We start from the raw sequence: 27,682 nt of genomic DNA on the forward strand, positions 1-27,682 counted from the left end.
ACACACTCTCTCTATATGTATATGTTTTCCTATATATATTGAAATAAAATGACACAAATGAAACAATAACAGAAACACTATACATAAACAATATACTCCCAACATTGTATTGCATTCTATTTATTGCATTGTCTTATGTTTCACTTTGCGCGTGTGTGTATTCATATTGTTGTACCCAACCCTGCTCCCTGTTTGGCTGGACATAGGAGAGCTCTGCTGTTGCACCAATCTAAACCACCATCCTGTCTCCCCAATGACCAACCAGTTGCCCATTTGAGAATCCTGCAAGCGGAACCTGAGTGCAACAGCAACTCTCCCCGCTTGTGATTCTCAGCAATTGGGATTCGGAGGCACATACTGCCGCTCAAAGCAGAGGTAGTAGAGACATCGCGGCTAGAAGCCACTGAAAAACGTATGTCTTTTAATTAAAAAAAATTTTTTTTGGAAAATTTTATTGAATAATACAAGAATATCAAATCAAATTTCAAACATATCCATGTACACATAATTGTTTACATATTTGCCAAACAAAGACTATAGAAAAAGATAAAGAAAGAAAAAAGGAATAAAAAATACTTTCCATAAACAATAATACCAAATTTGTACTTACACACATTACAAAATACAAATCTTAGTTAAAATATTTTTAAAGACTTCCACCGCCTAAAGCACTTTTATTATCTAGTTCACCTTAACTCTGTTCTTCACTTCCTTCCCTTAAGTTCTTCCCTAATCCATTAAATCTTTGTATTCTTTATAGTCCTCACAAGGTTAATCTAAACACAACCAAATTTTCGTGGCTGAGCCCTGTTTATGTAAATATTCATTTAAACAATCCCACTGTTTCTGTACCATAGTTTTGGGTTTTTGCCTTATTAAGTCTGTCAATTTAGCTAACTCCAGGTACTAACATAGTTTACTTAACCATTCTCTTTTTGTTGGGTTATTATTTTCTTTCCAGTGGCTGGCTATCAGTATTCTTGCTGCTGTTGTTGCGTATAAAAATATATTGATTTTGTCTTTAGGGATATCTTTACTCAAGATTCCTATGTCTTAAGAGCAGTGCTGGATTTACGAATAAGCTAAAGAAGCTATAGCTTAGGGCCCCCCAAAAATTAAAGGGAAAATACCCTGGAAGTACATTTCCAAAATATAAGATAAAAAACAAATAAAATAATAGTTATTTCACTATTAATATACTTCTTCTTAATTGTATTTCGGTTCAACAATTACTTTGATAAAATACATATTTCGTTATAAGCAAATGGCTTTAGATACCTATTAGGTCCATAAATTACCATATAGCATATATGCAACACAAAAAACAGCGACAATTTGTTGTTGACAAAGGACAGCTGGACATATAAAGCGCCCCATTACATTCAGTAGCTGAGGCCCTCATCAAACTGCAATCCGGCCCTGCTTAAGAGAGATTTCAGAGCTGTCTCTCTGCACTTTTCTTCTCAACCTTCCATTACTTCCTTTTCCCCGCCCACTTCGAACGCTGGGACACCGCCCTGAAGTCTCAACGTTCCACAACTCCCCCGCTGCCAGCGCACCGATTGGCTCCCGCGACGTTCCGAGTCTCCCCTTTCGGCCAATCCGAGCTCTCCCGCGCCGTTACGCAGAGGAAGACGGTGAGCTCATTGCCCGGGAAGGTTTGAAATTTACAAGGAAAGGCTTGTTTGGCCGCTTGGCGCTGTCGTTGAGGGTTGAAGTTGCGGGGACCCGGGCCGGGTTGAAGGAGAAGGGGGACGATGGCTGATCCGGCGCCCGAATCGTTGACGCCGCCGCCGCTGGAAGAGGCAGCGATGGAGACAGAGGCCTCGGATGCCCCAGCGAGAGGGGAGGAAGCGAATGAGAACGGACCAGGCGAGACGGTGAAGGGCGCTGTGATACTGGGGACGGAAGCAGGAGAAACGGAAGAAGGGCGTGATGGACGGGGAGAGGAGTCCCTGGAGCCCGCGCCAAATGCCAGCATTTCTGAGCCACAGGAAGAACCAGAAAACCTTAAACTAGGTAAACAAGTGGTTTGTTTGTTTGTTTGTTTGTTTACCTTCTGCCTCCTTTAACAAATCTCATTATTGCGTACTTGTTTTAAATCCTATAACTGATTACTCACATTGGGGTTTTTGTTTTCCAAACTAAGCTGTATTACAAAAGTACAATATGGATCACAGTGTAACTATAAGTTTATGCCACTCCCTCTATGAACAGTTTTCCAGGATTCAAATTACATTTATTTGAAACACAATCCATTCTATGAGTAGGATTAAGTATCTTGTTAATATATTTGTTCTACTACAATACAGTGGTACCTCGGGTTACATATGCTTCAGGTTACATGCGCTTCAGGTTACAGACTCTGCTAACCCAGAAATATTACCTTGGGTTAAGAACTTTGCTTCAGGATGAGAACAGAAATCGTGCAGTGGCAGCGCAGAGGCAACAGGAGGCCCCATTAGCTAAAGTGGTGCTTCAGGTTAAGAACAGTTTCAGGTTAAGAACAGACCTCCAGAACAAATTAAGTACGTAACCAGAGGTACCACTGTATCTAGTTCTAATTCCCACCCTTTAGAGTGTTCATTGTTTCCCATAACATATAACCAAAACAAATGATGCCTTTAGTTAACTCCACATTTCATTTTATTAATCCAACCCTTCTTCAGTTGATCCTGTTTTCCATTTAAAAAGACCAAACCATTTTATCTGTAGTTGGAGCTGACGTTGGTTACCATTTTTTACATTTTCCATGCCATTGTTCCTTCCAAAGAACTTGGCTTGGTGCAAATCCTGTTTTTTTTTTTTTTTTTGTAACAACCACCTTGTTAGGTAGGTTAACCTGAGAGGCTGATGCAGTGACCCTTCTGAACAAAGCCTCTTTTCCTAAACATAACGCTGTCAGCAAAACCTACTGTGTGAATGTATTTGGAATACTGCGTACAGTTCTGATTGGCTCACCTCAGAATAGTATAAATGTAGAGTTGGGAAAAGTTAAGAAAAGGGTAAGCAAAATGATCAAAGAGATGAAGTGACTCCTCTATGACTGAAGTTTGCAGCGTTGGGGATTTTTTAGTTTAGAGAGCAGGTGAGTAAGAGCTGACATAGAAGTTTATAAAATTATGTGTGTGTGTACACACACACACACACACACACACAGTGGTACCTCGGGTTACATACGCTTCAGGTTACAGACTCCACTAAACCAGAAATGTTACCTTGGGTTAAGAACTTTGCTTCAGGATGAGAACAGAAATCGTGCAGCGGCGGTGCAGCAGCAGCAGGAGGCCCCTTAGCTAAAGTGGTGCTTCAGCTTAAAAACAGTTTCAGGTTAAGAACAGACCTCCAGAACAAATTAAGTTCTTAACCTGAGGTACCACTGTATATATACTTTTCTGTCTCATTAAACTCTAGAACTTGTGGGCACCCAATGAAGCTGAATGTTGGAAGATTCAGCACAGATAAAATAATTTCTTTATGAAGCACGTGGTTAAAATGTGGTGCTTGCTCCACAGGAGGTGGTGATGGCCAACTTGGATAGTTTTACAAGGGGATTGGACATATTTATGAAGAAGGCTATTGCTAGCTACAATTGTTATCTTCTACCCCACCCCCCACGGTCATGCCTCTGAATACTAGTGGCTGGGAGTTGCAGGAGGGCAGAGTGTCCCTGTGCTCCTGGCCAGCTTGCAGGCTTCCCATTGTGGCCACTGTGAGAACAGGATGCTGGACTAGATGGGCCACTGGCCTGATCCAGCCAGGCTCTTCATATGTCCTTACACTGGGACCTCTGAATCTGAAGGAATACTTCTTCCCATATGAAGCCACCAAGGCCTTAAAACCAGCAACCCAGCAACATCTGGAGCACAGCTGGGTCCCTACCTGGGAATTAGGCCTTGCACTTTAGTAGAAAGACATTATGGGTGTGCTAAAAGCGACCAGTGTTTAATGCATCACAATTTTTCTATATGGAACTGCAAAATATTTAAGTAGCATGTTTTTTTAAAAAAAGGCTTCATCTGATGTGTTCAAGAATAAATCAGTTGGATGTATGATTTTTCTCTCTCTCTGGTCTAAGACGAGGGCAAAGGCGGAGAAAGCGATAGTGAATGCAGCAGCTGCAGCGATTATGGGAGTCATGGCATGCCAGGGACCTCTTTGCAAAGGCTCGTGCCAGAGAGGAATGCCCTCTTCCCAGACACTTTCCAGACAAACAACCTCCTGTTCTATGAGCGCTTTAAGACCTATCAGGACTACATGTTGGGTGAGTAGCCTCTTGGTTTCCGAGGCTGTGCTCTTGATATCAGGGTTCCAGATTTGTTTACGGTTTCTGTATTTGTCAATTTATTTACACCTTGCCTGTTTCAGGTGCAAACCTTCACAAGGTGGCTTACAGAATGACCAATAAATGAATAAGTATAAGCATGAAAACTGATGAGTTAAAACGGCAGCAGCTAAAACATTACATCGGGATGGTCAATAAAGCCAGGCAGAACAACAGCGAGTCTGTTTTAAAATGAGGGTTGTGCGGGGGTTGAATTCTGTTTATTGCCGTTTCAGCACAGATTAATATCACCATTAAGCAAGTTCAAACCTGCGTCTGAGTTAACTACAGGCCAGGGATTCTACCAGCTGAGCCTTTCCCCCCTTTAAAATCTGGCTGGGATTCAGGCGCCATTTCTGAGCTGCAAATCACCCAGTGATTCACCAGTAGATTCCAACCTCTTATCATCTCTCTGCCCAAATGGAAACTATAGCCCATTGTTGCAAGCCTTGTCTCCTAGGAGGTATTTGTGTGGGTTTGCAGCAGATTGTGAGCCCCTTCTAGTTTCCGCAAGGTCTGTGCTGCTCAAATTCTTGCAGCTAGCGAAAGGGGGTTGGGGACTTGCAGCTTCTCCATATTTCATTGTCTCCAACCCTGCTCAGCCCAAGCCAGCATGGCCAGTGGTCAGGGAAGATGGGAGCTGGAGTCCTGCAGCACTTGCAATGCCTTGGGTTCCCTAACCCTGGCCTGTTGGCTTCCTTAATGTTGCCCAGTAACAATTGAGCAGTTCTCATTGTATCTCTTTGTGCATTGAAAGTGCTCACATAAAGTAATAATAATAATAATAAGTTTCCCCAGCCACTCTGGGCGGCTCCCAATCGAGTGTTAAAAACAATACAGCATTAAATATTAAAAACTTCCCTAAACAGGGCTGCCTTCAGATGCCTTTTAAAGATAGGATAGCTGCTTATTTCCTTCACATCTGAAGGGAGGGCGTTCCACAGGGCGGGCGCCACTACCGAGAAGGCCCTCTGTCTGGTTCCCTGTAACCTCACTTCTTGCAATGAGGGAACTGCCAGAAGGCCCTCGGCGCTGGATCTCAGTGTCTGGGCTGAACGATGGGGGTGGAGACGCTCCTTCAGGTATACAGGACCAAGGCCGTTTAGGGCTTTAAATGTCAGCACCAACACTTTGAATTGTGCTCGGAAACGTACAGTGGTGCCTCGCAAGACGAAATTAATTCGTTCCGCAAGTTTTTTCTTCTTGCGAGTTTTTCGTCTTGCGAAGCACGGTTTCCCATAGGAATGCATTGAAAATCAATCAATGTGTTCCTATGGAGACCGTCCGGGGACAGAGGGGAAGCGCCGCGCGCCTTCCCCTCTGTCCCCGGACCTGTTTAAAGCAAGGGGCGGCGGGGAGAAGATTGCTTCTCCCCGTTGCCTGCCCCGCAATCTCCGGGGACAGAGGGGAAGGCGCGTGCGCCTTCCCCTCTGTCCCCGGACCTGTTTTAAAGCAAGGGAAGGGGCAGCGGGGAGAATCGCTTCTCCCCGTTGCCGCCCCTTGGTTCAAAAGGGGTCCGGGGACAGCGGGGAAGACGCGCTGCTCTTCCCTGCTATCCCCGGAGCTTGCGGGGCAAGCTTCGTTTTGCGAAGCAAGCCCATAGGGAAATGCGTCTTGCGAAGCGGCTAAGAAAACGAAAAACTCCTTCGTCTAGCGAGTTTTTCGTCTTCCGAGGTGTTCGTCTTGCGGGGTACCACTGTACTGGGAGCCAATGCAGATCTCTCAGGACCGGTGTTATGTGGTCCCGGTGGCCACTCCCAGTCACCAGTCTAGCTGCCGCATTCTGGATTAATTGCAGTTTCCGGGTGACTCCTTTTCATTTGTTTTCTGTCTGCTCTGCTCACAAACACATTCAGGGCATTGCCTGTGTCTTTTCTGATGCGTGGATGTGTGTAATCTCCCCTCCCCAACCCATTTGATTTCCAGCTGACTGCAAAGCCTCAGAGGTCCAAGAATTCACAGCATCGTATTTGGAGAAGGTCATTGAGCCGTCCGGGTGGCAGGCGGTGTGGCGCACCAGCGTGTTTGAGGTCCTGGTTGAAGTAAGTGCAGCTGGGCAGCCCAGAGGCTTGGTTCCACGTGAACCATTGACAAGAGCTGTGTGTTTAGATGCTCGCCTTGTTCTAGGGGGATTGCTTTCGTTGCATGACCCAATGTGCAATATAATAAGAAAATAAAAATTCAAAACACTATTACTTGCACGTTTACTCAAAATCCAGTGAAAACTGTTTCATTTAATTAATTCAGCACCATTGGTGATTTTGATCCAAGTGGTACCAGCTTTTCACAGTCTCTTTTTAAATAATATTTTTTCCATATAGAAAATTACATTTGTTAACAATTATATACCAATACCTCCAGCATCGCCCTGCAGTCCCCTTGCCTCTTAGCACCCCCAGTTGGCAATACCACCCCTGTTGGGAGCTACTGTTTTTAACAGGGTCTTTTAATTGTTGTAATCCGCCCTGGGATGTTATGGTGAAGGACGAGGTATTAGAATCATAGAATTGTGGAGTTGCTCTGGGGTCCTCAAGTCCATCCCATTTCAGCACATTAGTTGCAGCTAAAGCATCCCGGACAGGTGGACACCCAGTCTCTGTTTGGAAACCTCCAACAAAAGAGAGTCCACTTTCTGAGGGTGTCCGTTCCACTACCAAAAGCAGATCTCGGCGTCCAAAATTCCTTCCGAATGTTTAGTCGGAATTCTCGTAACTTGAATCCAGCGATTTGAGTCCTACCCTCCTCCGGAGCAGCAGAAAAGAAGCTGCTTGTTATTAATTAATAGTATTAATACTATTCTTATTACATTGAGTTTTTTTGGAGGGTCCTTGAAGCCATCCTCCTGCCTCCAAATGGCGCTGCGCAGATCATGAAGGTGCCTCTTCTCGCCTCTCTTTTTAACACAACAGGTTGTTGATGTGGATTACTCTGCTCTGAAGGCGGTGGTGCACCTCTGTGACCCTTTCCTGTGTGAGACTCGCGGGGGCGATGCCTTCACTCAGGAGTGTATCCAGGAGCTTTTAGAAGTGAAGGGGCAGCGGCTGCCGTTGCGGGAGTTGTGGGTTGTCTTTGACGAGTCGGGGGAATTTGACCACACTGCACTGGCTGTCGAGCACGTCAGGTAAGATTACGTGGCCTGCCTATGCTGGGGACCCGCTTGCCCATGGCTTGGCCTAGACCCAACATGATAGACATTTATGAAAGAGAGAGAGAGAAGTTTTCTCTCTCGTAATGCTAGAACTCACGGACATGTAATGAAGCTGAATGTTGGAAGATTCAGGACAGGCAAAAGAAAGCACCTTTTCATGCATTACTGTATTTTAATATTTTGTTGGAAGCTGCCCAGAGTGGCTGGGGAAGCCCAGCCAGATGGGCGGGGTATAAATAATAAATTATTATTATTATTATTATTATTATTATTATTATTATTATTATTATTATTATTATTGTTGTTGTTGTTGTTGTTGTTGTTGTTGTTGTTGTTGGGCAGGGTATAAATAATAAATTGTTGTTGTTGTTGTTATTAAACTGTGGAACTCAATGCCACAGGAGGATGTGGCATTGGATGGCTTTAAAAGAGGATTGGGCAAATTTATGGAATAAAGTTCTTCCAAAGGCTGCTACCCAAGATGGCTATGCCCTGCCTCCATGGTCAGAGGCAGCAATGCTTCTGAATGCCAGTTGCTGGAAACCACAGAAGTATTTTTATCCTGCTTTCCCATAGGCATCTGGTCGGCCACTGTGAGAACAGGATACGGGGCTAGATGGGCCACTGTCTTGATCCAGCAGGCTCTTCCTTGACATCCTTAACATTTCCCCCTTTTTGATTTTGAAGGTTTTTCTACAAGCACCTCTGGCGGAGCTGGGATGAAGAGGACGACGACGACTTTGATTATTTTGGCAGATGTGTTGAACCTCGGCTCAGGCTGTAAGTACCTCTTGAAAACATTTCTGAGCTTGGGAGTTGACTAAACAGCTTCCACTCCCAACTCCAAAGGAGTTATGTTGTATTGCAAATGTGCTTGTGGCAGTGAATCTTCCCACATAGTTTTGGCGCAGAGTTGGTGTCCTGGCTGGGAATGTTCAGTTACTTGGGCAACAAACCCGCTTGCAGTGCAGCTCCTGTGAGGGAAGGGGAAGTTGTCAGCTTGACTGAGTGTGAAACCTTGTTGGCGAGGATGGAGAACTGGAAAGGTCCCAAGAAGCATGTGGGGTTAAGAGGCAAGAAAAGGGTGCAGAGGAGGAACACCTAGGAAGTTTATGTGGAGAATGAGGCGAGGCTTGAAGAGATGGGAAATTGAGTTGAGAGGTTAACTGGAGAGCGAGCTCTGAAGAAACGTCAGCACAATACTGGGGCCTGGGGCCACCCAATGAAGGTGAATAGGAGAAGCTTACAGGACATGTAAGAAGAAATACTTTGGTCAGTGCTTAGTTGGACTATGTAATTCACTGCCGCAACACTTAGAGATGACTTCAAATAGACACCTGACAGATTGATGGAGGAAAATGCTGTCGATGACTATATACTAGTCATGATGGCTGTATACTAGGGCTGCACATTGGTTTTGTGTGTACCCCGAATGACAAGGCAAATCGGGGTGATTTGGGTCAGACTCACGTTTCTGAGTCAGATAGCACAGTTAGCAAGCTGTCTCAAATTGCATCATGGACTGTCTAAGCTTCTGAGCCGTTCTGTGGCTTTGGCTGCCTCAAAACGTAAACACACAACTCCCTGACCCCTCCACTTTAGTTCTGAAAACATTGCTGTGGAATGAAAAGGAATCTTGGGGATAGTTCTAGGGGTGTTTTCTAAAATATATCCCATGCACGGGGTCACTTTACCTCTAGGTGGTGCTATAACACCAACAGTAGGATTTTATAGGCAAGAAGAGGCGCTTTGAGGAGTTATGTCCAAATTAAAATAAAATTGGGCGTTCTGAGTTTCCCTTCAGTGGCCCAGGGCTGTATGATAGATTTAAAACAGGGTTGTATCCCCTTTCTACCCCCTCTTTTTTTTTTTTTTTTTTTGCTAAGTCCATCTTAAAAATTACCCACTTCCCCACATGCTTCTTGCTTCACAACTCTCTTTTGCTTGGAAATATTTTACTGTTCCATTTCTGGTGCACCTCCCCCCCCCCCCGGATCTCAAAGTGGCATAGACCTCTCCATTTCACCCTCACAACAACCCTGTGAGGTATGTTAGGCTGTGAGGGTTGGTCACCCAGTGATGTTTGTAGCAGAGGAGGAATTCTGAACCCTGGTCTCCCAGGTCCTAGTCCAGCAACTCTAACCACTACATCACACTGGCTCCAAAGTATCGCAGGTCATATTACGAACCCAAAGTATCAAATGTGGTGACAGTAATAATAATAATACAACAAAACAACACCACCACAAACTGGCTTATAAGTATACAGTGGTACCTCGGGTTAAGTACTTAATTTGTTCTGGAGGTCTGTTCTTAACCTGAAACTGTTCTTAACCTGAAGCACCACTTTAGTTAATGGGGCCTCCCGCTGCTGCTGTGCCGCCAGAGCACGATTTCTGTTCTCATCCTGAAGCAAAGTTCTTATCCTGAAGCACTGTTTTTGGGTTAGCGGAGTCTGTAACCTGAAGCGTATGTAACCTGAAGCGTATGTAACCCGAGGTACCACTGTAAAACCATATTTACTAGAATAATAGCTAGAATAGAGTTAGACTTGTAACCATTCAAACAACAAACATGCTAAGGTGCCATGTGCAAGACAAAGCCCGGAGATACTGTAAACATGGAGTAAATAAATATACAACTGTATCTCCAGTCTTTGTTTTGCACATGGCACCTTAGCGTGTTTGTTGTTTGAATGGTTACAAGTCTAACTCTATTCTAGCTAAAAAAAATCCTTCCAGTAGCACCTTAAAGACCAACTAAGTTAGTTCTTGGTATGAGCTTTCGTGTGCATGCACACTTCTTCAGATACACATTCTATTCTAGCTAATCTAGCAAATTTGGTTTTTATTCTAGCTATTATTCTAGCAAATTTGGTTTTATATTTATAAGCCAGTTTGCGGTGGTGTTGTTTTGTTGTATCATATTATGAACCCAGCCTTAAGAAGAACGGCTGAGGCAGCTGGGTATATTTAGCCTGGAGAAGCATGAGTGGTGATATGATAGCCCTCTTCAGGTATCTGAAGGGCTGTCATGTGGAAGATGGAGGAAGCTTGTTTTCCTCTGCTCTGGAAGGCAGAATCCGAACCAGTGAATTCAAATGACAAGAAAGGAGAGCCTGACTGAGCATGAGGAAGAACTTTCTGACTGTAAGAGCTGTTCGGCCATGGAGCAGCCTCCCTTGGCAGGCGGTGAGCAATCCATCCCTGGAGATTTTTAAACAGGGGTTGGATGGCCACTGTCTTGCTCGAGAGTAACCAGGCAGGACTCCAACCTGTCTTCTACAGGCTTTATTTTGGTGCAAACTATTTACAGTGAAGAGCGTCATAAGTTCATGTCTGGCTCAATCACTAGCAGAATCCGGGAATGGTCTTTTTTTTTTGGACCTCCCCCAACATAAAAGTTTCGTTACTCCCAACCGTTTCCACCCCTCCCTGCTCCTCAGACTACTGCGCAGGATGGGCGATGGCAAAGGCGAGCTTCCCTCCTCTCCGGCTTGCTCAGGAGCAGCGTTAAGGCTCTTTCTAGCATCCTCTGGTCCTTGCACCTCTTCTCCACTAGAGGTGGGGCTTTCCTCCTCCCCGGAAGAGGAACTGCTTCGCAAGATTTTCGGAGGCTCCCTGTAACACGACCGCCCTTCTATTTCTTGCCTCTGAGCCGATGGCACTTCCCTGGCAGCCACCTGTCAGGGATTCATTAGCTGTGATTTCTGCATTGCAGAGGGTTGGACTAGATGAGCCTTGGGTGTCCCTTCCAACCCTACAACCCTAGATTTTTATGATTCTAAGGTGCAACTAGACTCTGGGTTGTAGTCCCCCCCCCCCCAGCAGACTACACTGGCTGTTCCACCTGGAATTTCTTTATTCTGGCTTCCTTCATGCAATGTTTGATTCTTGTGCCTCTTCCCCCAATCGATGATGTCCTAATTTTGAATTCCAGGTACTATGACATTGCTGAAGATCGTGTCCCTTCCGCGCTGGTGGCGGACTACCACAGCCTCCTCTCCCAGTGTGAAGAGCTCTACCGCAGGTTTCTAGTCCTCAGGAACAGCCTCGCAAGTAGCGATTCCGACACGGAAGCAGAGAACGTCTCTGTGGTGGAAGGGATGAAACTCTACAACAGGATAGAGCACCTGAAACAAAAGTTAAAGCTGATTGAAAACCCTCTTTTGAGGTAATGCATTTTCATTTTAATTGAAAAGATTTTTTTTTTTTACTGCCTTTTGAATAAAAAAATAGCAACAACGCAGTAGGGCTTAGTGACCAGGGTTGCATTTGGGATCTTGGAAGATATTTTCTTTCTGGATTCAGTCCAACCATGGATTACAGTGGTGCCTCGCAAGACGAAATTAATTGGTTCCGCAAGTTTTTTCTTCTTGCGAGTTTTTCGTCTTGCGAAGCACAGTTTCCCATAGGAATGCATTGAAAATCAATTAATGCGTTCCTAGGGAAACCGCTTGCCAGGCTGGCGGTGCGGAGAAGGGCTTTTCTCCGCACCGCAAGCCTTCAGGACAGGTACGGGAACAGAGGGGAAGGCGCGCAGCGCTTTCCCTCTGTTCCCAGGGCTTGCGTGGGAGGAGGGTTTTTCCTCCCCGCCGCCAACATTCAGAACAGCATTCTGAATGTTGGCGGTGGGAAGGAAAACCCTCCTCCCACCCCAAGTCTTCAGGAAAGCCATCCGATGCCGCGCGGCGGGAGGAGGCGTTCCCCCCCCGGCCGGCATCGGAGCTTCGTTCCGATGCCGCGCGGCGGGAGGAGGCGTTCCCCCCCCCGGCCGGCATCGGAGCTTCGTTCCGATGCCGCGCGGCGGGAGGAGGCGTCCCCCCCCCGCCCGGCATCGGAGCTTCGTTCCGATGCCGCGCGGCGGGGGGAGGCGTTTCCCCCCCCCCGGCCGGCATCGGAGCTTCGTTCAGATGCCGGGCGGCGGGAGGAGGTCCGCGGACAGTGGGGAAGACGCGCTGCGCTTCCCCGCTGTCCCGGAGATTTCCCTATGGGCTGTCGTCTTGCGAGGCAAGCCCATAGGGAAATTCGTTTTGCGAAGCGCCTCCAAAACGGAAAACCCTTTCGTCTAGCGGGTTTTCCGTCTTGCGAGGCGTTCGTCTTGCGGGGTACCACTGTAATCTGGGTGGCTTTGCCCAGTCTTGGGGACAAGACAGACAATATTTTAAACATGTGATTGCATGTTTAATCTATCCCCCCATTTTTTAAAAGTAGCTTGTGTGTGAGGGTGGGTTGGGTAAGCTCTCAGGACCATGGGGAGGGGGCTTTCCTTCCCACACTGTCTTCCATTCTGGTGGGATACTGGTATAATGGCCACATTCCTCCAAGAACAAGTAACTGCTTGGAAGTGGGAGTCCCCCCCCAAGTCTAAAACGGATCAGATAAATTTATGGAGAATAAGGCTTGCAGTGGCCGCTTGCCGTGATGGCTGTGCTTCACCTCCATAATCAGAGGCCGTCATGTTTCTGAATCCCAGTTGCTGGAAGCCACAAGTGGAGACAGTGCCCTTGTGCTCAAACCCTGCTTGCTGGTTTTCCCACAGGCATCTGGTAGGCAACTACAGTGGTACCTCGGGTTAAGCACTTAATCCGTTCCGGAGGTCCGTACTTAACCTGAAACTGTTCTTAACCTGAAGCACCACTTTAGCTAATGGGGCATCCCGCTGCTGCTGTGCCGCCAGAGCATGATTTCTGTTCTCATCCTGAAGCAAAGTTCTTAACCTGAAGCACTATTTCTGGGCTAGCGGAGTCTGTAACCTGAAGCGTATGTAGCCTGAAGCATATGTAACCCGAGGTACCACTGTATGAGAACAGGATGCTGGACTAGAAGGGCCCCCTTTGGCCTGATCCTGCAGGTTCTTCTTCCCATCAGTCAACAATGGCACCAGGTTCTCATGGTGCCATTGTTGACTGATGGGAATTGTAGTGCCTCACATAGGCTACCCATGGGTTAATCCTGAGCTCTACCTTCCCCCACATACTATAGTCCTGACCCTGATTTTTGTGTGGGTGGTGTGGGGTGTGTCCCCTCTATTTTTACAAGAGAAAATACGTTCTGTACAATTATTCATTTGTCTGTAACGTCCATCTAGGAACTGAACGTGCTTAAGGAACATTCTCTCTTTTTTGCAGGTATGTGTTTGGCTACCAGAAGCACGCTCGCCTCCAGGCGAGGGGAGTGCGCCCCTCGGGCGCCACCATCACCCATATTGTGTCTGCCACCATGATGTCAAGCCTGCTGCAGTGTCTGCTCAGGGACAAATTTTCTCCAGAGTCTTGTAATGAAGAAATGGAAATACAGGTACGGTGGTCCAGGGTTGTTTGGTATGTTGTTGTTGTTTGCCTGGATCATAGAATTGTAGAGTTGGAAGGGACCCTGAGGATCATTCAGTGCAGGAATATGCAAACCCATATGGGGATTGAACCTGCAGCCGTGGCGTTATCTGCACCGTGCTCTAACCAACTGAGCTATCCAGGCTGAAAACATTGCTGTAGGGAAGCAGCGCTTTCTTGACATACAGGGAAGTTGCAGTTGGAAGCGGTGACTGCATGCTGTAGGCTGTCCATCCATGAATTAACATTATTTATTGCAGAATTAAAATTTCTGGAAAGAGACAGAGTCTTTAGGTAGCTGCCGATGTTCCTAGACTACAACTCCCATCATTCCCATCCAGCATGGCTGATGGGAGTTGTAATCCATCAACAGCATCTCAAGGCCACCAGGTTGGTGAAGGCTGGAGCATGGCGTTGACTTGGTCAGGCATCTTCCCATTTTCATGTGATTTCCCCTGGTAATAGGTTGGTGGAGAGAACCTTGATGTGGCCTTCCAGCTTTTGCTGGACTACCCCTCCCATTGTCCTTGGCCCTTCCCATTGGAAATGGTGGGAGTTGGAGTTCCACATCATATGAGTGGCCAAAGCTTCCCCACCACTGCCACAATGTCCTGGGCACGTGTCCTCTAAAACTGTGAAGACCTGGAATGGAGAGAAGGTCTGAGTCCTCTCCCAGCACCTGAACATTGCTTTTGATGGTATCTCTTTCCTCTTCCTCAGTTCCACAGCGACCCGCTGTCTGCTATGAACGCCTGCTATGCAGGGGACAGGATTGTGGTTTGCCCTGGTCACTACATTGTGGAGGGCACCTTGTGCGTCGCCGACAGCATTGAACTGGAAGGTTAGAGCTTGTGTTTGTTAAAAGTCTTGGTGGGTTTTCCTTCTTCTCTATGAAACCTGGAGTGGGGGAACCTGGACTCCAACTCCCATCAGCCTCAGCCTATATGGGCAGCTATATGGGACTTCAATCCCAGGAGAAATTGGGTAGGGAGAAGTATTATTTCTTGTTTTTTCCTGGAACTAAAACTCGCGGACATCCAACGAAGGTTCAGGACAGATAAAGGAAAGGAAGGACTTATTTATGAAGTAAATAGTTTAACTGTGGAACTCGGTCCCATAGGAGGCAGTTATGGCCACTGACTTAAAGGTAAAGGGATCCCTGACCATTGGGTCCAATCGTGGCCGACTCTGGGTTTGCGGCGCTCATCTCGCTTTACTGGCTGAGGGAGCCGGCATACAGCTTCTGGGTCACGTGGCCAACATGACTAAGGCGCTTCTGGTGAACCAGAGCAGCGCACGGAAACGCCGTTTACCTTCCCACTGGAGTGGTACCTATTTATCTACTTGCACTTTGAGGTGCCACCGACTTAGATGGCTTTAAAAGACAATTAGTCAAATTCATGGAGGAGGAGGAGAGGGCGATTGATGGCTACGCGCCATGATGGCTTGGTTCCACCTCTACAGTTGGCTTCTGAATACCAGTGGCTGGAAACCACAGGAGGGGAGTGGGATCTTGTGCTGGAATCCTCCTTCTGGATTTCCCACAGGCACCAGGTTGGCCACCGTGAGATCAGGATTCTGGACTAGATGGACCATTGTCCTGCAGGATCTTCTTATGTGAGCCAGATATTGGCCCTCAAAGGGGTGGGAGAGGAGACTGTACAGTGGGGCTTACACATGTGTAGCTCTTTATGTGGAGTAGCTGTCTAACGTGTTCTGCACATCATGGAGGAAGGGGCATGTATGAGGGAGCAGCACCCCTTTCCGGCTAAGTCAGTGGGCCTGTCCCCTTGTTCTGTACAGAAATTTAATAGATAAAATATAGGAAGAAACCCGTGTTCTATAGAAATGTGTATATATAAAAGCTATGGCGATCAGTCAATCCTCTTAGCTCTGTTGCTATTCCTTCATGTTCTGATATTTCACTGGCACCGGCTGGACTTTCTGAAGCTTATCTGCATAGCTAGCCACCCTCATCCAGCAATATGGGTCCAAAATGAAACGCTTATTTATTTGTAAAAACATTTGTATACCGCTGTGTCATTAAAATAACCAAAACAGTTTACAGTGTTAAAAACATAAAATTAAAACTAAAAACAAACATCAATTAACCATGGTGGAGGGATGTATCCTTAATTGCCTGCATAGGCCTGGCGGAATAGAAAAAAGTTTTCAGTAGGCGTTTAAAAGTTGGTACAGAAGTTCTAGTGGCAGAGAGTTCCACAGGACTGGACTGATGGCACTAAAGGCTTGGTTCCTTGTTGTCAAACGAGCCTTGCCAACTCATGCTCCTGCAGGTGATCTCCCTGACTGAGCTTGGATATATAAGGGTTCATTCAGGCAGTGCTGGAAAGGCTTCTGTCTTGTTTTGGAAAAACAGATACAAACCCCTTTTTGTTTCTACCCTGTAACTCTCTCCCTGGACTTTCTCCACTGCGGACAGCTCCACCTCCCTTAAGTTTGCCAAAAGAACCTGGGGTCTGCTGTGCGGTTGTTAGCATAATAGGCTGTACGTTGCTGTGGGGCTTATGTTGCAGTCGCTATCTTTCTCTTGTCAAAAGTCTTTAGTGGAAAAAGAGCCGAGGGTTTAATTTCCTGCTGTTTCAGACTCTTCTTTCCACCCCCCCCCACTCTTTCCGGCCTCCTTTAAAAACAACAAAAACCCCAACAATTTTTGCTTCCTTTATTTTTATGACAATGATTTTCTTTTTCTCCCAGTCTTTCTCGAATGTTTGATTTATATAGATATGCATGCCAGTGTGTGGTACCCCTGCAGGACAGAGGCTTTCAATAAATTTCTTTATCAGTAGGAGTGAGAATAAGATGGCTCGGGAACTCGGGGTGGTATTTATGACAAATCGCATCCTATCAAGAGAGGTCAGGCGAATGTGAGCAAGCAAATTAAAGCGTACTAGACCAGACATCGCCACGAGCTTTTAAGGAACAAAAGCCGACATCTAGTTTATTCATCGAGTCGACGCTTCTGATTGAACAAGTGCCAGGAAGTCTTATTGCTTGTCGTTTGATAGATCTGCTTTTTCCTTTTTTTTGGAAGCTGTGAAAAATAAAAGCGCTGGGTGGCATTTAAGCAACGTGGTCTGTTAATGATGTTGGATGGGTGTTAATGATAAGGGAGGAGTCTCTCTCTCTCTCTCTCTCTCTCTCTCTCTCTCTCTGTGTGTGTGTGTGTGTGTGTGTGTGTTTGTGTTTGTATGGACCAATTTGAGCCATTGAATGTTATTGTTGGTGCATGACATGCAGCAGTACAGTGGCAGATCCAGAAGGGCAGGGTCCTTTCCTGATAGTCATGGCTACATCCCTTCCAATATTATACTTCCTAGAATTATATAACCTTGTAATTATACAAGATAATAACGGGGAATGCATTGCAACGGTCGGTGCAGATCTCCATGTGTTGCCTTGCACCCAGACCCGCAATTTCCTGTGCAGGTACGTGGGCAAATCATCTGGAGTGCTCTAATATCTTCTTTTGAAGTCCTATCATACAGTACAGAACTTGCACACTCCCTTCCCTTGAAATGGAAGCAACTTGTGTTTCCAGTTTTCCCAAGTGCTTAGCTTTGGAGCGTTTGGGAACAACTCCTCTGTGTTCTCCCCTGACTTCTCCAGAGCTGACCCTAGGAGCTGATCCTCGGTGGCTGACTCCGCCTCCTTCGCTCTGATTGGCTCCAGTTAGCCCAGAGGGTGAGAGAACTTATTTTCAGTGGCTAAAAAGCTCTCTTTCCAAGCTGATTGGGTGGCTCTCTAGGACAATGTAGGGCAGGGGGCCCTGCTACAGAAATATTAACGGGTCTTTAACACACACTCCCAGTGACCCTAGGCCTCTATACTAATGGTAGCATGGACTCCTTTTTGGAAAGGCAGTGGTAGCTTTACTGATAAATTGATCCAAGACTTTTAAAGTGAGCCCACCAACGCTCTCAGCCGCACCAAAAATTGTAATCAAATGAAAGTATCTGTACCTGTATGTTGATGTACGGTACCGGTTCACACTTAACGGGAAACCGTGGATTCCTGCCACATGAATGAGCCTTGGGAAGCCCCTTGGGAAGAAACTGGGAACTGAAGCCACTTAGAATTGTAGAGTTGGAAGGGACCACGAGGGTCATCCAGTCCAGCCCCCTGCCAATGCAGGAATCTTGCCTCTAAAGTGGGTTTCGAACCCATGGCGCTGAGTTTTAAGAGTCTCATGCTCTACCGACTGAGCTATCTCTGCAGCTAACGTCGCTGCTTTGTGCTGACTAGAGTTTGAAGCAAACCACAGTTTCCCAAGTTTGGACTTCAAGGGAAACAGTGATTTAGTTAAAAGTGGGTGTTCCCAATTTCCTCCTTGCTGTGAAAGGAGAGGTGAGGCCAAGACTCGTTGGAAGGTTCGTTCACATACTTCACTACAGTTGAACTAGTGGAAGTTTAGCACTTATTTCCGTGTAGATTGCTACAAGAGAGAGAGAGAGAAAAATCCAGTTGCAATTCCATTAACCCAGAAAAGAACCAGGAGCAAAGTGACAAAATTTGGGGTGGTATATCGGCAAATGGTTCTTCCTGGCCATTTCCGTGGATGAATTGTGGGGGAACAGAAGTGTGCATGTGTGGAAAGGGTGGGGGAGTAATGGCGTGGCCAGTGTTTAGGGTGACCTGCCAGTAGATCAGTAAAAAACAACAGCAAACCCACAGTTCTGTGATGCAACAGTTCTTGCAGTGTGAAAGGAATGTTACAAATGAGCACAGAAGTGCCAGCATCCTAACTGGGAAAATGCTGCAATAAATCCCGTGTCTGAATTCAGCCTTGCTATGGTTCCTAGTGCTTTCTTCATAGAGTTGGAGAACTGTAGAGTTGGAAGGGATTCCAAGGGTCATTTAGTACAACCCAGAACCACAGCTAAAGAGCTACTTTTTAGAAGATTCCTCCTTGCTGGATGTGGCTTGTGAACAAGAGTTCCTGCACTTTCTTTCTTTTTAATTCCAGAAAGATCTCATGGCTCTCTAATGGCATCGTTATTATCACTTGCCTTGTTGTTTGTTCTTGCTAGTGATGAGCCATAAATTTTTTTTTTACATGCTCGTAAATTTCTCTTAAGTGCTTCAGAGCGAGCGACTGTGGAGAGCTTAGTTAACTCAGCGTTGCAGCCTTAAAGGGGGGGGGGGGCATTTGTTGTGTATGTCATTTAACTAAATGCCATAGAACTGAGCAGAACGTCCCTCCTAAAATGCAGAAGTGTGTAAGAAGGAAGCTGGTTTATTGTTGCAAGTATATCCCACCTTTTTTCCATGGAGCTCATGGTGGTAGACGTGATTCTTCTCCTTTGCTGTGTTATCCCCAAAACAAACCCAGTGAGGTTGGTTAGTGCTGAGACTTAGTTACTGGACCGAGGCCACTCTCTGAGCTTTGTGGCCAAGAGCAGGATTTGAACCCCAGTCTCCCAGGCCCTAGTCTGATGCTCTAACCACTACAGCACATTGGCTGGTGGTGTGGCTGCTACAGGGTGGTCATAATAATAATGATAATGTTATTATTTATACCCCGCCCATCTGGCTGGGTTTCCCCAGCCAATGTGGGCAGCTTACAGCATATCTAAAAACATAATAAAAACATCAATCGTTAAAAACCTTCCGGTACAGGGCTGCCTTCAGGTGTCTTCTAAAAGTTGTGTAATTCTTTATCTCCTTGACGTCTGAGGGGAGGGTGCCACTACTGAGAAGGCCCTCTGCCTGGTCCCTGGGTTTGTTGCAACCTGCCAAAACTATTCTTTCCTTTTGCCTCCTGAAACGTTCTCCGCAGGCTACGGTTTGCCAGACGACATTGTGATAGAGAAACGAGGGAAGGGGGACGCTTTTGTGGAGTGCACCGCCGCGGACGTGAAAATCTCCAGCGTGAAGCTGGTCCAGCACGATGCCGTGGAAGGCATCTTGAGTAAGTACCTTAAGCTTGCCACCTGGCTTTGGCGTGCTACCCCCTAGCCTAGACTGAGGAACTAAGTGGTGGATTGGGCCCCGTCCCTCTTCTGCTGTGCCAACCCTAATAACAGGTGAAATAGACAGTCTAGGACGATTGCCGCAACTTGATCCATGCCTGGATGACTTCTGTTACTACTTGTGTATGGTGGGATTGAAATACCCCAAGATTTTTCTGCCTTGGTGGCACTGCCAAAGAGGAGAGGGTTGCCTTAACCCAGCAGGCAAGGCTCATGACTTGGCTTGCAAATTTTCCAGGCACCACCCCCATTCTTCATCTGTTTTTTTCCCTTGTTCTTTCCCTTCCTCCTTATCTGAATTTGGGGTGGGGAGGCCCAGATCTGTAATTCCGCAGAGGAGTGCTTCCGAATACCAGTTCCTGTTAACCACAGGAGGGCAGAGGGCAGTGCTGTTCATGGGCTTCCCATTGGGGAATATGGCTGGCCACTGTGAGAACAGGATGCTGGACTCAATGAGCCATTGGCCTGATCCAGCAGGCTCTTTTTATGTTCCTAGCCTTTAATGGCAGGGACCCAGTTTAATTCTTAGAAGCATCATATTCCTAACATCATCCCCCCTGTATCTGTTGCATCAAAGCATCACCTATTTGTTCTAATTCAAGTTTCATCTTCTTACCTTTCATCTCTGCTTTCATTAATAACCTAGTTCTGCTGTCACCGTTGTGGTTCGCCCTCCAGATGTGTTGGGCTGTGACTCCCATCAACCATGCTGGCAGATGTTGTGCTGGCTGCGGCTGATGGGAGTGGACATCCAAAACATTGGGGGGGGGGCACCTCGTTGGCGGCTGGTGATCAATGGTCTGTTCCAGAGAGGCGTGTCATAACTTGGATACTTTACCCGCCCGCCCCTATTGTTCGATATCAAAAGTTTAATTTTTAAATTTTTGTTCCATAATGGGAATCTGGCACCCCTCCACCCCTATCTGAATTTGACAACAATCTTGTTGGCTCTGCCCTTCTGTCTTCTGGAGCAGGTGATAATTAACACTTCGTCATCGAGAGGTAGATTTGAATAACAAATGTTACATGGGCTAGCAAGACTATTTCAGCACCTTCTACATGTGAAAATATATTCACGCACCATGAAAAGAGAGGGTTCTTGGGCCACTGCTGGAGAGAAGTTACTAACTGTACGTCCCTAAAATGTTCTTATGAAGAGTAACTTTTTGTAAAAATTCTGGCTGTTGCAATAAATACTTAATGGCGGGTGGGGAGGAGAAAAATAGAAGGTCCAGAGGCCAAATCTGGCCTGCAAAGGCTTCCTGTTCAGTTCCAGCGTTGCCCCTGCTTCCAAAGGACCTTCTCACCCCACACACACAATTGTTCATTTGTTTAGAAGATTTTCACCTGCCTCTCAATAGGACACTTCTCCAAAGTGGGTAGCGACAACTCAAACCACAAAATGCAATCCAAAAACAACAACAACAAACCACTTGAGAAAACGATTCAGCAGGAAAAGTTTCCAGCAGCTAATAATTGTAGACCCGGTGCAACTTCCAGCATGGCAATATGTCCTGAAAATAAGCCACTGAAATGTTCCCCCTAAAGACGAATCCATCACTCTAGAACTAATGAGTGACAATTTTGCAGTGGACCAGCAACCAAAGGTTATATTGTGAAGAGTTTCTGTTCTTGATGCTTTTGCAAGATACTCCTCTCTGTCCCTCCAACCCCTGGTTCCCCCTTCCCCCGCACAAAAGACACTTGGGTCTTCTGTTGCCTTCTACTGAATCAGGCCACTGGTCCCTCTAGCTCAGGATACTTGATTTAGAATGGCAGAGCTCTAGGGTTCAACACAGGGGACATTCCCAGACCTACCTGGATGTGCTGGACATAGAACTTGGAACCTTCTGCATGCAAAGCAGATTCTCTACCACTGAGCTTCCCCAGGCTTACGTAACTCAAACACCCTAGAATCCCTTGCTTGTGTTTCTTGGGGTTCACCAGGAACCACTTCTAAACCTGGGCTACAGGTGCAGCAGCTCAGAGCGTTCTTCTCCCTCCCACCCAGGTGTCCATCAAGGGAAGACTACCCTGGAGAACTGCGTGTTGCAGTGCGAGACCACAGGGGTGGCGGTGCGAACATCGGCTGAGCTTTCAATGAAAAATTCCGACTTGTACGGTGCTAAGGTAGGAATTGATGCTCTTCTTGCGATTGACAGACTCATTGAAAAGGAAACAAAAGCAGCTTCGGCAGATACATTTGACGCCGGCTAATAATCCGCTCCTCTTTCAAAAGCACACGTGAGGCGCTTCCTCGGATACGCTGGAAAAATTACAGAAATTGCAAGAAGATTACAAACAGTTACTATAAAATAGGTTTGCCCTTTCAAATCAGTTTATCTAGCATTGTATGGCGTTATGTGGCGCTTGCAACGTGTGACAGTGCTTTTGAGCAACTTTTTGTTGTTCTGGTTGGAGCAGAATGCGGACCATGCAAACGCCACCTTCACCAGCCATCGCTCGCCGCATGCGCACTTGAACTGTTGACCAGAGCAAAGTTCATTTGTCGATTATCCAGGAGTCTAGGCCTTATTGATTTCTCCAACAGCCTCTTAGAATTGCCTATTGATTAGCAACATATCCGCCTCTTAATTGCAGGGTGCCGGTGTAGAAATCTATCCGGGCAGCATGTGTACGTTGATGGGGAACGGCATACACCATTGCAAAGAAGGAATCCTAATAAAAGTGAGTGTCTGAGAGGAACTGGGGTTAGCAGGGCTGCTTCCTATGCTTCTGGTAACATCGGATTGGCAGAGCTGTGCGGGCAGAGAGAAGGGCATAGTTTCATGATCTCTCATTGGTTTGAATGTCTCAGTAAGCTGCACATCATCTGTGGGGAACCTGTGATTCTTCAGATGCAGCTGATCTGGAGTTCCCACCATTGGCCATGCTGGCTGCGGCTGTTGGGAAGATGCAGCCCAAGAACACCTGGGGGGGGGGGGGCACCTCAACCCTGCCATAAACTATGACTTAGACTATGTGACCAAATTACACCCTTTTTGCTCATCCTGACTCACTCTAGGAGGAAAGAAGTCACCATCCTTGGCTTAGTGTTATGCTGGAACCTGCTTTTGGTCTCTCCATTGTGGTCATTATTGTCCACTGTGATCTGATGGGGAGGGTCTGCTGATTGCATTACACAGCGCCTGGCTGTGGTCTAGAAGAGGGCCTTCTCTGTAGTGGCACCTACCCTGTGACCTCCCTGTTGGACTGCTGCCACTAGAAGTTAAAAATGTATTTATTTCTTCACATGATTCCCTGGCCATTTTTCCCTTTCTAGTTTCTGGTGTTGATCTTGTTGTCTGTCTTTGATCTGATAGTTGAGTTTTGTTGATTTTGTTCTTATTAAAGATTACCCTGCATTTATTATTATTATGGGAACTGATTTGACAATTGTCACAGTAGAGGAAAACAGAGTACAGTTGTACCTTGGATCCCGAATGTCCAACGGGGCTTCCTCGGCTTTCTGCAGCCAATTGGAAGCCGTGCTTTGGTTTCTGAACATTCTGGAAGTCGAACGGACTTCCGGAACGGATTCCGTTCGACTTCCGAGGTACCACTGTATAAACTTCCTAATAATATATGAAATGAGAAGATTAGCAATCTTACCTTCTGGACTGGGCATGTCTCTCACCCTTGGCTTTTAGGACTTTTTGGATGAAAATTATGACGTTCCCAAGATAACAATGGTGAACAATGTAATACATAATAACGAAGGGTATGGAGTGGTCCTGGTGAAGCCTACTGTCAAAGAGAGCGCTCCAGAAAGCTCAGGAGGCACAATCTTAAGTGGCCCAGGTAAGTTGTTAATGAAAGGTAGTTCTATCTGAGCACCCAGAAACAGCAGGGAACAATACCTGTGAACTGCTCTGAGGCCTGCGGGTATAGGGCCGTATATAAATTCAATAAATTAATAATAATACTAATGCCTGTTCTGAACCCCAGGATAAGAGGAGCCATGCTGGATCAGTCCAGCATCCTGTTCTCACAGTGGCCAACCAGAGACCCCAATGGGAAGCCTGCAAGCTGGCCATGAGCACAGAAGCTCTGGCCTCCTGTGGTTTCCAGCCACTGGCATTCAGGAGCATTGCTGCCTCCAACCATGGAGGCAGACATAGCCATGATGACTAGTAGCTCTTCCCATGATGAACTGCTTTGCCTTTGGCCAGGTTGATGCATTCAGAGGGGGGCTCTCTTGGTGGTTCCTCCGCCCACAGAGCCTTGGGGGGTGGCAGCCTGGGCGAGGACCCTTCTCTGTGGCAGCTCCTAAGCTGTGGAACTCCCCACAGAGGTATGTTTAGCACCTTGATTATACACTTTCAGGAGGATGCTGAAGATGCATCTTTTGTCCCTGGTTTTTTGACACTTGAGGTGTACATTTTCAGGTCCTGTCTTATTGTTAGGATTCAAAGTTTCAAACTGTTTTTAAGATGTGGTAGTCAATAAAATCAGTTGTACGTAAGGATTCCACTTAATGTCATTGTTTCTGGCTTAGAGCAAGCAAAGGACCTTCATCCCACGGGCGACGGCTCCATCCCGGCGTGCGAAGATGCACACCAACAGGTCGGTGGTGGGTGGGAGCCTCGTGGAAGGGCAGGCGTTTCTGAGCACACAGAAGGCAATTCTGAAATCGCCAACGAACTTTCCGCCGCATCTCTCAAGAAGAGCAATCTGCGTAAGAAGAGGCTGAGCAACCTGGGCATCACGGAAGCGGACGACAACCTGATGTCTCAGGAGATGTTTGTGTCCATTGTGGGCAACCACTTCAAGCGAAATGGCAAAGGGAGCTTTGGAACATTTCTCTACTAGATTTCCCTAGTAGAATGGCATCGGAATAATATATAGCCTGGCTGCCGGCTGGCTTGCTGCAGAGTAGCTGAAACTGTTGACACCCATCCCTTAAAAATAATTATTATTTGGCTCCATTCCTTGCTTGCATGTGATTCCGGTGTATTTATTCTCCTATGCAGCACACCTGTTGCACAACTGAAATTTCTACTCCTTGGTGTGTGTTTTGAACCCAGCACTTGAGAGCAAAAGAAAACTTCCTCGTGGAACCTTTTGAATGGATATACTCTCTTTCTGCTTGCTATACATACACACACACATACATACATACATACATATCACTTACTGTATTTATTTCTGATATAGAAGACACCTCATTAAAAAAGACATTTGAAGCTCCAGCTGCAGGAGGAACGAGGCTGTTCACAGTACCGTAAAACTGTTGACCTCTTAACCACAGCTGAAAAGAGTGTTTTGCTTCCTACGTAGTAGTGGTGGTCTATTATTTTCAGCTGTTTTTAAATAAAACCTTTTTTAAAAAATATATTTAGGAAATTGTCCCCCCTCTTTGTTTTGTACAGAGTTCTGTCCGTCCCTTTCAATAAACCTTACCTGTTACACAGCTGATCCATGTGAGCATTCTTAAAATATATTAGGGTGTAGAACTGCAGTGCTTAGATTTAACGGCTGTTAGAAAACTGTGTAGTCTTGGGCTTTCTGGGTGAAGAAAGACCTGGTGGTTCTCAGGGCAGTCTCAGTTAACTCAGAAAACGTTTCCCTGAGTGAGAGGCTTGGAAAGGTGTGGGCAAGATTTTCCATCTTTGAACTTGGAGGAATGAGAGAGGCGTGGTCGTCCGTCCGAATGCTTGGGAGTTCTTGCGAGTGGCTGAGAGGGGAACTGGCGTTGTACCAGGGCCAGGAATGTACATCTGGTGGATTTCTTCAATAAACACACCACTGAGGCAGCTTTGCTTTCGTCAAAACAGCAGTCAAAACAACGAGTCCACAGGCCTGTAATGACACAATGCTTCTTTTGAGATATTCTCCTGCCTTAGCTTGACACGTGCGTAAGGATTAAGTCATGTTCACAGAGGAAAAGCATGCCTGCATTATCAGAGCTGGATGCCCAGTTCAATGAAAATAACAGGGTGCCTGCTCCCTGTCAGGTTAGCTCAAGGGTAAGGGAAATTGGTTTCTAAATGTGGCTACCTGGGAGTCACTCATCTAGGCCCTGACAGAGTAGCAATGGAGACTGGGGAAGCGTTTTCCTGCCTACCTGCTTAGAGTTGGTTCCCAGGGGTCTTGCGTGGGTGATGCTGTTTTGGCTACGTAAAGCAGCACTCATGCCTGAACATCAGAAATGGAGGGAAGGATGACCGAGTGGTAGCTCCATAAAAGGTTCTTTGTTCTCTACTGTGAGATGTACCTGTGTATTGCTCATGCACAAATCCACTTCCCTTGGACTGAGAAAGGTTCCCTAACCCCTGTTTTAGTGTTAGATTTGCTTTCTCCCCATCCCCTTATTGCAGGCATAGCAAATTTGGCCCTCCAGATGTTTTGGGACTATAACTCCCATCATCCCTGACCTCTGGTCCTGTTAGCTAGGGATGATGGGAATTGTAGTCCCAAAACATCTGGAGGGCCGAGTTTGCCTATGCTGCTTTATTGCTTAGGACAGGCTTCCTCAACCTCAACCCTCCAGATGTTTTGAGACTACAATTCCCATCATCCCTGACCACTGGTCCTGCTAGCTAGGGATCATGAGAGTTGCAAGCCAAAAACATCTGGAGGGCTGAGGTTGAGGAAGCCTGGCTTAGGACAGAAAGGCATGAACTGTGTTTGGTCAAGGTATAACTCCCAGGACTTTTAAAATCAGGGCAATCAATAATTAAGTTCTATAGAAAGCATCCTTCCTCGTGCTGCCTTTAGTTTTCAAAGGGCTGTTGCTTCTGATGTGCTGCTAGCTTGCTTCAAACAAGTTTTTGGCAAAGGCCTTGTAAACTGAAAATTGCAAACTTGCCAGTCCATGGTGCTCATCATGGAAGGCTTTCCAAAGGAGATGCAGTTGTATAGTGCAGATGTTACATCACAGTTTCTCCACTCGTGACATTTTATGTACAGTGGTTCCTCGGGTTACATACGCTTCAGGTTACAGACTCCGCTAACCCACAAATAGTACCTCGGGTTAAGAACTTTGCTTCAGGATGAGAACAGAAATCGTGCTCTGGCGGCAGCAGGAGGCCCCATTAGCTAAAAGTGGCGCTTCAGGTTAAGAACAGTTTCAGGTTAAGAATGGACCTCCGGAATGAATTAAGTACTTAACCCGAGGTACCACTATATTTTACTTTTCATGCACCTCTGAAAACTTATTCAGGTGTAGGGACAGATCAGGTGAGCGTGCTGGGCTGTACAAATTTCAGCATTCTTCTTGGATGGGGAGTAACTTTTTAGAGTCAAAGAAGCGTGTTGGGAGGAGAAGCAGAATCTGCCCCTCACTTCAACCTATTTTTCTGGGCTTGGCTGATTTAGACAGTTCTCCTGCCTGTATAAGGTTCCAGGCTCAATCCCCACCTGGGAAAAAAACACCTGTCTGGACACCTGGCGAGACACTGCCGGTCAGTGTCGGTTCAGAAAAGGGAAATCAAAATGATCAAGCAGGTAGAGTGACTCCCCTGTTAGGAAAGGTTGCAGCGTTTAGGGAAAAGATGAATAAGAGGCGACATGATAGAAGTGTATAAAATTATGCACTGGACAGAGAAAGTGGATAGTGGGAGGGTTTTCCCCCTCTCTCATAACACTAGAAATCGAGAACATCCAGTGAAGCTGAATGAATGTGCTTCTTCATGCATAGTTAAACTATGGAACGCCACTGCCGCAAGAGGTAATGATGGGCACCAGCTTGGATGGCTTTAAAAGAGGATTGGACAAATTCATGGAGGACAAGGCCACTAGCCATGAGGACAATGCTCTGTCTCCACAGTTGGAGGCAGCAGTGCTGCTGAATACAAGTTGCTGGAAACCACAGGAGGGGAGAGGGCTCCTTGTGGGATAACCAGCCTCATACAGCCAACATGCTTAAGTCTAATTAGTGCATG

The 27,682-nt window shown here is 46.4% G+C and overlaps 1 protein-coding gene across 1 annotated transcript; it reads left to right on the plus strand.

The window, feature by feature from the left end:
• The first annotated feature begins 1,636 nt into the window (after nt 1-1,636).
• SHCBP1 (SHC binding and spindle associated 1) lies at nt 1,637-25,214 on the plus strand. Its single transcript, XM_081201167.1, has 13 exons — nt 1,637-2,019; nt 4,079-4,264; nt 6,251-6,366; nt 7,234-7,445; nt 8,160-8,252; nt 11,412-11,645; nt 13,603-13,771; nt 14,524-14,644; nt 19,604-19,735; nt 21,808-21,926; nt 22,398-22,484; nt 23,447-23,597; nt 24,295-25,214. The coding sequence occupies exons 1-13, from the start codon at nt 1,758-1,760 to the stop codon at nt 24,606-24,608; spliced, it is 2,196 nt and encodes a 731-aa protein (XP_081057293.1). The 5' UTR covers nt 1,637-1,757; the 3' UTR covers nt 24,609-25,214.
• The last annotated feature ends 2,468 nt before the right edge of the window (nt 25,215-27,682 follow it).

The sequence above is a fragment of the Podarcis bocagei genome (assembly GCF_964188305.1).
Source record: "Podarcis bocagei genome assembly, chromosome: 7".
Classification (NCBI taxonomy): domain Eukaryota; kingdom Metazoa; phylum Chordata; class Lepidosauria; order Squamata; family Lacertidae; genus Podarcis; species Podarcis bocagei.

Coding starts and splice junctions, on each gene's coding strand:
- SHCBP1 (XM_081201167.1), top strand. CDS start 1,758: ATGGCTGATCCGGCGCCCGAATCGTTGACGCCGCCGCCGCTGGAAGAG. Junction 2,020..4,078: donor ACCAGAAAACCTTAAACTAG/GTAAACAAGTGG, acceptor CTCTGGTCTAAG/ACGAGGGCAAAGGCGGAGAA. Junction 11,646..13,602: donor ATTGAAAACCCTCTTTTGAG/GTAATGCATTTT, acceptor TCTTTTTTGCAG/GTATGTGTTTGGCTACCAGA.